The 11,107-nt window shown below is 37.0% G+C and overlaps 1 protein-coding gene across 1 annotated transcript; it reads right to left on the minus strand.

The window, feature by feature from the left end:
* Nucleotides 1-5,998: 5,998 nt before the first annotated feature.
* LOC145772743 (PI-actitoxin-Afv2a-like) lies at nucleotides 5,999-8,070 on the minus strand. The gene is made up of 3 exons (XM_082584620.1): nucleotides 7,971-8,070; nucleotides 7,319-7,394; nucleotides 5,999-6,488 (listed from the first exon to the last, which is right to left on the minus strand). Exons 1-3 carry the CDS (start codon nucleotides 8,014-8,016, stop codon nucleotides 6,380-6,382), a joined length of 231 nt encoding a protein of 76 aa, XP_082440746.1. The 5' UTR covers nucleotides 8,017-8,070; the 3' UTR covers nucleotides 5,999-6,379.
* Between the last annotated feature and the right edge of the window lie 3,037 nt (nucleotides 8,071-11,107).

An 11,107-nucleotide genomic window follows, 5' to 3' on the forward strand; every position in this document is an offset into this window, starting at 1 on the left:
AAAAACATCTCATGCGTCGATATCGTTAAAGATAGGAAGAAATTTTTTGGTGTGTGTCAGCTGTAGGTGTTCTACAACACTAAGAAATAAACAAATTTTAGTTTAATGCACCATGCTTGAATATTTTAGGAAAATAGTTTGTCATATGCTAAGGGGGCTAGTTGGAAAATAGTGGGTGGGGTTAGTTGGAAAATGTTTTAATAACAGCATAACTATGTAGTATGATACGAGTATATCGTCGTGGTATGATAATAAGTAGTATAAGTTCCAATGTACTTGTTTTAAGCAGACATACATTGTAAAATTTTAATTTGAATAATTTGGAAAGTGCTATATATGCTGCATCACAAGTTTTAACAATGCGTTTATTAAAAAATGTTTTTCTGATGATTAGATGTAGAATTCATTGCATTTTAATTTTAAGACAAGTAATCATATTTGCTTACAACCCCATGTAAATGTTTGTTGGTTGAAAAAAGAGTATCCAGTTCATTAGTAGGCATTAAACTGACGTTTTTCAACTAACCCCAGGCACGGGGTTAGTTGAAAAATCAATTGTATGTTTGTTTATTTTAAATTTTCATTAAAAGCTGAATTGATTCAATACATATTTTTGGTTGTATGATAGAGGACATCATAGATGATAATTTAAGTCGCTTCAAGTTGTCAGGTTATGCACCAATTGTTTTAAATTTCACTTAAAAAAAAAAACTTTCCGACTAGCCCCACTCTCCCCTACAGAATTGTAGCGCAGCTTTAATTTCCGCAGCACGTGGCGGGCCGGTTCTGGCCCGCGGGCCGTAGTTTGGTGACCTCTGGTATAAAGCACGTCATAACGTCCGCGTTTTATCGCTTTTACCTCTTTTTAAGCTTACACCTGTGCTATGTTTGGCATAGCCTATCCAGTGGTTCCCAACCTGGGGTTCGCGGACCCCTTGGGGGTCCGTGAGAAAGCATTTGGGGGTCCGTGATTACCTTGATGAATTTTGGAAAAAAAAACGAAAAGCGGTCTTTTTACTTTCATTTCTCTCTTTAAATGCAAATGTGTCAAGCTCAAGCCCGCGAGAATAAACGTTACCGGTATGCATTAAAATAAATCTATGTTGCTGCCTACAGTGTGTACATTGACCTTAAACTAGCCTACATCTACCACAACGCATGTCGATTACAGTCAAATCAGGATTGGCTCGTCTATTACGTCAGATTACGAAGTACTTTTGTATCATTCTGAGGTACGGTACGTTGGTTATCTAGAGGAGAAGTTTTAAAACGACTGCAGCAGCTAAAAAATGAGGTATCAACTCTTTTGAGAGCAAAAGGAAGTCCCCTCTCAAAATTGTTTGAGAAAAAAAGTTTTCTATACGACATGGCCTACTTAGCCAATATTTTTGGTCATATTAACAATGTTAATCGTGGCATTCAAGGACCAGGTGTGACAATAATTGATGCAGCTGAAAAACTGAAAGCGTTTTTAGCTATGTTGCCGGTTTGGAAACGCAGATTGGAAGCAGGTAATTACGCTAACTTTCCAATGTTAGAAGATCTTATCTTGGTGGATGAAACTCAAAGAGAATGTAGTATTTTGATCTCTATGAGAGAAAAATTTTGCGCACACTATTGGAAACCATGCAAATCTCATTTCAACGTTATTTTAATTTAGAACACCTGCCGAACGAAGTTGAAACATGGATTCGCAATCCTTTTCTTTTTGACTTGAACAACATTAGCGATTACGATCTTAGTAAAGATGACCTAATTGATTTGAGATCAAAAGAGTTATTACGCATTGAATTTCATGCAAAAACTGTGGAAGAATTTTTGTGCTCACAACTGCAAACCTACCCATTTTTGCAAAGCAAGCGATTATTGTTTTGTTACCATTCATAACCACTTGCCTTTGCGAGGCAGGATTCTTAGCTTTTGTACAATAAAATCTAAACATCGAAAACTCAACCGCAGTTCAGTCGTTTAGTTCAGGAAAGGCAACAACAGCCCTCTCATTAACTTTTCTTACGTTGAAAAAGTTTCGGCATGGCATTTTGGGTCGTGCGCGGACATTTTGCCGAAAGACATTTTGCCGAAACCCATTTTGCCGAAAGACATTTTGCCGAAAGGACATTATGCCGAAGGACATTTTGCCGAATGGACAAATTGCCTAAAGGACTAATTGCCGAACGGACTAATTGCCGAAAGGACTAATTGCCGAATGGACAAATTGCCGAAACAATTTGGAAAAAAAATTACTTTGAAGTGACACAAAGTCTCGTTACTATGCAAGCAGTGCTTTTGAAATAGAATCACTTTGCTACTGTTTGTTTGCCTAAAAATTACTTTGAAGCAACACCAAGTCTCGTTACTATGCAAGCAGTGCCTTTGAACTGGTAATTATTTTGAAGTGACACCAAGTCGCAAGTCTCATTGCTATGCAAGCAATGCCTTTGAACTGATAATTATTTTGAAGTGACACCAAGTCTCGTTACCATGCAAGCAGTGGCTTTGAAATACTGTAGTAATTACTTTGCTACTGTTGTTTGCCTAAAAATTGCTTTATATACAGTATCCACAGTTCTTGGAAATCAGTATTAGTTTGAAGTAACACCAAGTCTCATCTATAAGTATAGGCTATAGGCAGTGCCGGTCTTAGGGTTTTTGGGGCCCTGTGCGGAATATGCTTTTGCGGGCCCCAATGACAATAATCCAATTCAGTGGCGTAGCTAGGTACTTTGAAAGGGGAGGGGCGGTGTGATCGCCAAAGACGACAACCAGCGGCGGGGGGTCTGGGGGGCCTCCCCCAGAAAATTTTGAAAAATTACTTTGAATTTGGGACATTCTGAGAGCATGTTCAACAAAAATTTAGGTATGAATATTACTGTGAAATGGTGCTGTCCGGTGGCATAGCAAAAGGATAAGATCATGCTTTCTTTGGCATTTTTCGGAAATAAAGCTATGTCTCTACAGTATGTTGAGTCTGGATGCAACCTATTTCGTCCCCTGAAATCGTGTAACAAAATTAAATTTCGACTTATTTCGTCCCCTGAAAAGATCGAGAAATTTTGAAATGTTTGCGGCAACTCCGATCAGCGATTTCGGCTATGTCGTGTTTTTTTTCTCGATCTTTTCAGGGTACGAAATACTCAGGCGACGAAATAGGTTGAATTCGTTGAGTCTCTATGTTTTCTTGTTGCGAATTCCTTTGCTGAATTCACTTGTTGAATTTTTCCTTTGAAAATGACAAAATTACTGCATTTACTGAGTAAATTGCGGGCCCCCTAATTTGCGGGCCCTGTGCGATCGCACGGTTTGCACATCCCAAAGACCGGCACTGGCTATAGGCTATGCAGTCTCCACAGGTTTTGGAGATCAGTATTAGACCTTCGCTTATACATATAACACTTCTGTCGGATACTTACGCGCTGTCGCACATAATTTGTGAGTGAAATCTGTTTGTGAATGACATTTATGTGTTATTAGGTTATGATAATACATAAAATGCATTTGTATAATTTCGGCAATTTGTCCATTCGGCATTTAGTCCTTTCGGCAAAATGAGTTTCGGCAAAATGTCTTTCGGCAAAATGGGTTTCGGCAAAATGGGTTTCGGGAAAATGTCTTTCGGCAAAATGTCTTTCGGCAAAATGTCCGGGTACCTTTTGGGTTACCTTAATATTCAAATACTGCTGACATTTCTTCAACAATTTATTCATTTTCTTATTTGAGCAACTGTTTAACCTGATATTTGCGCAGCAGGAGTCATAGCGGCAATGCAATATGACACAGTACAGTAGTTGAGTAGCATAATTATTACAATAGTCAATAGTATGTTGATTGAGTTTCAGGCAAAATGTAGGTAGGGGTCCGCAGAATTAATAATTTATCTAAAGGGGTCCGTGACAACAAAAAGGTTGGGAACCACTGCTATAGGTCTATTGTCTTTTCATTGTTACGGTTGGAAGTAAACATAAAATGAACTGAACCGAAATAGATAACCAATGCAAAAAGCCATAATAAATAATAAAATCTTAAAAAAGTAATGTATTAACTTCAATAGAAGGTTTTTTTTTTGATGTTTTTGAAAAAAAAAAGTAGAAGGTTGAACCTCCCTCCTTCTTTTCGTATGCCACTTGATCATCCTATTAATCATGTATCAGAATTCAGTATGAAATAAGTATCAGAATTCAAATATCTTTGTTCGACAGTTCATGAGAACGGAATGAGCGACAGACAGGTGATAAAAAGATGCCAGACAAGATTGGGAGCGTGGAAGAAAATATCAGGATTCATGTGTGACAGAAAAGTGCCAGAAAAGCTGGAGAAACTCTGTAAAACGACGGTAAGACTAGCAATGTCGTATGGGATGCAAGCGGTAACCACGATAAAAACACAGAAAAGAAAAAATGTAAGTGGAAAAAATGAAAATATTGCAATGGCCTCTGGGGTTGACAAAGCAGGGCAGAGCATCTAATGAAATCATCATTGAACGAATGCAAGTCGGAGAGCTGGAAAATAAGCTGAGAGAGATACACCTTATTAAATGGTTGAGTTACGTCATAAGGAGAGACAAAGATTATGTCGGAAGAAGAATAAGACAATTGGAAGTCGTTAAAAAAGTGAGGGAGGCCGAAAGGAAGATGGAGAGATTGTGTGACAGAAGATATAAAAATACAGAGAGTAAAGAAAAGTGGGTGTGAAGGAAGAAGATGCTGCTGACAAAGCAATGTGGAGGACTGAAGAATCTGCACCGGCGACTTCACTTAAACCGAAAATAAAGTTAGAAGGAGAAGAAATAGAATTAATGCAATTTGTTTATTTTTATTCACTTTTGTAAATATGAATAAATCACAAAAACTGTTGAATTTTGAGTATCAGAGACGAAGAGTTGTAGGTTATCGCTATGGTCATAGATCAATTAGAAATATTTCAGTCAATTTGTGTTGTTACAGATTGCCCTTTCTCTATTTATTAACCATAAAAATATTGGTAACCTGTTTTTTCTGCAATTTTTAATACGTGGTAACCTTTTACAAACAATCATTCGGTTTCAAAACAAGAGATATGAGCTTGCTTCATCAATCACTTTGAGTATAAGAATTAGGCTAGACTGCAACGAATTAGAAAGCTAAAACAAACATGCAATTGATTAATGGTGGCAATATTTAACTTCGGACTGAGAAAGCTTCTTTGAGAGCTTAATCCTGGTAGTTTTGCACACTTGTAGAGGATTTTTCAAACCACTGACGCAGCCCGGTCACCGAGAATGGCAGAGTGACGTTTCCGATTGTTGAAGTGTGGTTATTTATGAATTATTTCCTTGACTAGATGTCCCTAAATGGAAAGCAGTCCTTAATGCGTCCGTGTCCTTACGTCACCTCCGAGATGGTCCTTAGCAATCCAAAGCAGTCCTTGATTTTGCAGTTTTTGTTTTGTGCTTAAAGTCAGGGGCTCAACCAACTGATCTATCGGGGCGAATAGCAATTATCCAGTAAAGCGGGGACCACGAGTGTTTAAGGTGGGTGGGATGGGTGGTTCAAGATAGATGGGTGGGGTACCGAGAAAAAATATCAATTGCACCAGAATTAGAATATGAACGTGTGGCACTTTGTTTGTTTGGATTTGCTATGTTTATTTTCACAAATGTAGATAAAATGTTCTGTTTCAGCCTAATAATTATTTTTATATATGTTAGATCTACAGTTACGCAAAAGAATTAAAGTGCTAGCGTACAGTATCGAAAAGCCGAAGCAGAATTATCTTACACGGCATTTAATTTCTTTCTTGAGAGACTTTCCAGATTGCTCACTTACAAGACATGAACTTTTGTAAACTCCGACAATGTCTGGCAGCAGAGTGATAGCCTATTTTTTGTTGTTCTGCTTCTTTACGATTTTTGGAATCTTTTACACTCCTCGGTTTATTCGACACCAACATTTTAAAAACAGCTTTTTGGCAACTACTCTGATGCTTCGTCATAAAGACAAACAATACCAAACCAGTGTTTCGTAGGTTATACTGTATGTATTTGAAACAAGTGAACGAAAACAAAATTTGTATTCAAATAGGCCTATTCAGTAAAACATTTTGATATTTAGTATGGCAACGCATTGATTAACTTTTGGGATGCTAGCTGCATGTAAATCTGCAAATCAGTTTCCGCTTTCTTTGTCAATATAGGCCAATCAAGATCGAAGTTTTGAGGTGATTGATTTGAGTGATTTTAAATTATACTGCATGCATTGATTATACTAATATTCTCTGAGTATGAGCATAAAACGGCAAACACTACAATAATATTCATATAAAAAGTTGTTGTTTCCAGAACAGGTCGTCAACGGTACAAATCGTATTCTTTATTTTAATTTTTAAATGGAAAAATCTCTCTTTTTTATATGCATGTGGATTCGCAATCAGCTTTATTGAGGAAGTTGTTTTCATTTCCTGCACACCCACCGTATGTGAACTCCATACATTTTCCCATACTTGAATCATAGTACCTGATCAAAGTCATAAAATAAAACATAGGTTAGGCTACTAAACATACTTTTTTCACGGTCTATGTTAGTTTGCTTGTGATCGAGAATATGGTAAGTAAAAATGCACAAGCCCTTGTTCGATGTTTCCTTATATGGAGGGGACACTTCAAACACCATTATGTATTTCATATGAAATTTGTTAAAAAAAGCGGCAGTTATACTATTACTTTCTAACTAAGTTTTTCTATTTTTTATAACGTTATTTTAGCAAGCCTTTATCTAATCTCAATTTTCACGTTGGAGTTAAGTTTCAATAATGAATTTATCCGACGAGCCGAGCAACATCTCAGACAGCCGCTTTATCTGGTCTAGATCTGGTCAGATCTGTACTTAATCTGGTCAAGATCTGGACTAGATGAAGTGGATGTCTGGACTAGGAAAACAAAAGGTGTGCTATGTCAAATTCCTACAATTTTATTAGAAAAAGTATGTTTGTTTAAACTATAAAGCGTTGATGTTTATCTTAAAACCCTCAGAGCTTTTTCGGTGAATATTCCCTCCACAATAAATATTCCCAGGAAAATATCCTCTCTGGTAAATATACCCAGGAAGAAATCAACTCCGGAAAAAATCAACCAGAAAAACATTCCGGGAAACTTTATTCGAATAATCGCTAACCAAAACATTTTATCAGGAGGTGTATTTTCGATGGTGGATTTTTTTCAGGAGATACTTACTATATTGGATTTTTTTTAGGAGGAACACGAACTAACTTTGTCACGCATCTGCTGGATACTGCTACATTGCAAGAAATCTGACACGCTTTATCAGCAATTGGATAAAATTCTTACCATCGATTGAGATGAGCTTTGCAAGGTCCGATTTCACTGGGCAGTCCACAGATGCATTCTGCTTCATGTATTGATACTATAAAATGTTTAGATAAGTGGTTAAAATTCATCTGAAATGAGCCGTTGGTTAATGATTTTATATGATTACCACATTGTTGCTGGGGTGCCAATGGATCTAATATCCAGTGAACGTAGTCAGTACAGTCACCCGAACTACTGTATGTTAAAGCTTTTCAAGAATAACCTACTGCTTGTTGTTGTTTTGCACGTACTCCAGACAAACCGATATTTAAAAAAGTAGATTTAGTCAAGACAAGTAATCCAATTTAAGGCAGGTAAATGTTTGCAACCGACCAATGCATACAACGCTGCATAAAATAATCTCAACGAGCAATAAACAAAATGTTGTATTGACTAATAAAATTGCGTAATTTGCAGCCTATTGCGATTATTCAGCATGAGTTTTGTGATGCCCATACAAAAAAAGTTGGAAACCTATTAGGCCTACTTATAACAATCACAAATCTAGTCACAAAATTAATATCAAAGTACTCACAAACTATTGTTGTATTAATGTAATAACAATTACATTAGCCAACATCATTGACAGTAAGTGCGCCAGTAGGATAGCCTATATTTTTAAGATGCTTACGTGCAAGAATAAGTACAGCCAATCCAAAGATGTATTTTAATCCCATTATTACACTGAAGTTTTCTGCTTCAAATCAAATAAACTTACAGCACGAAACCTGAAAAAAACAGAAATATTTGTAGCATTACAACCTGGCATAACCTGTAGTGAGATGTGATGTGAATAGGGTTCTCACACTTTCATTTAAGAACGGCATTCCTGTACTTATTATTGCATTAACCAGATTGGAATATTTATCTTTTTTTGGTCTTTTCTTTTGGAATATTATCTACCGCTGTGGTGTAGACTAAGCATAAACATTTTCTGCCTGAATTTGAATGTTGCAAAATGGGAAACTTTATCAAGTGATATAGCCTACCTGCAGCCACAAGTGTTGACAGATCCACTGTAACTCTATTAAGGCGTGGTAGCGTGACTATAGATTCTAAAAAGGAAGCGGATTTGGTCTCAGTGCATTGAAGGAAAGCACAGTGTTCCGCTGTGGCTCAATCTACTGAGCAAACAATGCAGACGGATTTGCTAATTTGTTATGCTACAATTGCTACATGCTGAATCAGTACGTTTTCCGTAAAAGTTTCATGCAGCCTAAACTTGCTGCTTTTGGCTAATAACAGTTAGTGCATTTCTTCTTCATTACAGTATCTGGCTAAAGAGCTTTAAAAAATAGTTACATAATTTTCAAATTATTCTTAATTTTACACACTGCCTTCGCTTACAAAAAGGAAGGCACACACACACACACACACACACACTGCGTAGGCAACACAGATTTATCGATTGCTTATTCTTCTTGCTGGTGGGATAAAATTACGAAGCTTTTTGCGGCCGGATAGCTTGGAAATTCCAGAGGTTGCAAGCTTTGATGTAACGAATGGTGCGTGCTCAAACCTCATATGCTATGCATTATGAATATCTCAGGAACTTTTCAATGGTCTAGCAAAACAGCTCCGACGCACCCATCACTTTGCTCGCGGCACACAGGTTGTAAAACAGTAAATGATCGATTAGTTTGATTGATTGGTTTATTTTGTTGTGCAATATCATAACAGCTAAACATTAAAATGATACAGCACGCATAACATAACGATCTTAAACAATAAAGGAAAATGATAAATGCAGTACACTGCAACGTCCACGTAAGCAAATGCTTCAAGTAAACCACAAAAAGAAACTGCGAAGTAACCACGATGGTCTTCGAATCAAGCAGCCACTGGGTAGCCTAAGCGTAATTAGGGCCATGAATGGCTAAGTTAAGTCAAGTTTTAGGCAGGACGATAAGTTTGCAGTTGGTGGTCACTTTTAATAGGCTATGCGTTCATGCAGGGATGGAGGAACCATTTTAAAAGTAGGTGGGCCCAGAGGCGCAGCAGTCAAAGTCAATCAAACTTCTGGGGGGCTTCGCCCTCCCAGACCCCCATAACATTGTTGCATCTCTAGTAAGTTATTACAAATCGTTTACACCAGGAGTCGGCAAATTATAATAATATGTGGCCAGGTCAGTGGTTTATTACAGTATAATCGAATGGAAGAACAAGTTTTTTTCATTACTCATTTTAGTAGGCCCAGTGGCCCACGTCTTTGATTTGCAGCGTTTCTGTTTGTTTAAACAAAGAACTCAACATAAAGCGCCATTATGATACAAAACATATTATTTTTTCCAAGTTAATGGGTCAAACAAGGAACGGCAAAGTTAACCTACTCTAAATTAGCTTTTAAACAGCAAATTTCTCTCTTACAAAGGAAAAGAAAACCAATAAATCAGATAATTCTTTTGCTAGCTAAAAGGTTTGACAAGAAGGGTTTCGAGTGATTTTTGCGGTAACAGACAACAACGCAATTAATGGCAAAGCAATGTCTTTTTTTTTCTCCTCCTTGTGTTTGTGTTAGATATCCTCACCCCAGTGATACTTCAAGACCCCAGTGATACTTCAAGACCCTTGTACTTTATGTTTGACTCTGTCCATATCTTAAAATGTAGCCTATACGCAACAACTGGGTCAATCAGAAGTCTAACGGTAAACTTTTAGCTTTTCCGTCATTTAGTTATGGCAATATAACGTCTAAGAGTACGTCGGAGCATTGCACTGCATCTTTTAATTCCCTTAAAGATATTCATCACTTTATGGAAGATTCAATTTTAAACTTTTCTTATCGGTTATCACTGAAAGCTCTAAATCCTTCAAGTCTGAAGCGACAAAACGTTAAACTGGCTTTGCAAATGTTTAATAATTTTACTTCGCAAGCTTTGATTCACCTTGGTGCAAAGTTTAACATATCATATTGTGATGACACCAGTACTTTCATCAGAATGATCACTAGCCTACTAATCACTATCTCGGAGGTGACGAACAAACACGCACAAAGCAAGACACAAACACGCGTAGAGAAATAAACGGCAATTAAAAACTGAAATTTCAATGCAAAAGCAACTTGTAACTATAACTGTTGAAAAAGTGCTAAAATAGGAACTATATAGTTAACACGTTTCGTTACTTTTGGAAAATAGTAACGAAGTTACCGTTACAGTTACTCAAAAAGTAACTAGTTACTGTTGTAACTAGTTACTAGTTTCCAAAAGTTTGCCCACCTTTGTATCTAATGGGTGGAATAATGCCATGGCAGCAATACTTAAACAATCGGAAATTTCACTCTGACAGTTGCAAAAGCCCATTGAGCTTATTGATCATTTAAAAAGTATTTTTCATGTGAAAATAAATTTCAAAAAACTTACGTAAGTATTATCCTCGGGTCAAATGTTTGTAGGCCTATCAGTTGTAACATTAGAATAGCCTATTCACATATGAATGGTAGGCCTGCAGTGTTAATTTTATAATCGTCTTGAATATCATGTCAAGTAGGCCTAGCCTATCAGCCGAGCAAGCTAGTCTTGTTGTTTCAAGAAAATCTCCAAAACGTTAACCGTGTATTCATGTTGATAGATTATTATGTTACTTTTACAGACATAAAAACTGAACTGTCCCTTACATCAGCTCTAGGATTGAAGCATATCTGTGCAATGGGCACTAAGTTTCGTAAACTTCAAGCCCTGCTGATCGGTGAATTGACTGAACTGTCTCCACCAACTCTATTTAGGATTGAAGTATAGCCTATATCTGCGCACTAAGTTTGTTAAACAA

The sequence above is a fragment of the Aplidium turbinatum genome, chromosome 6 (assembly GCF_918807975.1).
Source record: "Aplidium turbinatum chromosome 6, kaAplTurb1.1, whole genome shotgun sequence".
NCBI classification, from domain to species: domain Eukaryota; kingdom Metazoa; phylum Chordata; class Ascidiacea; order Aplousobranchia; family Polyclinidae; genus Aplidium; species Aplidium turbinatum.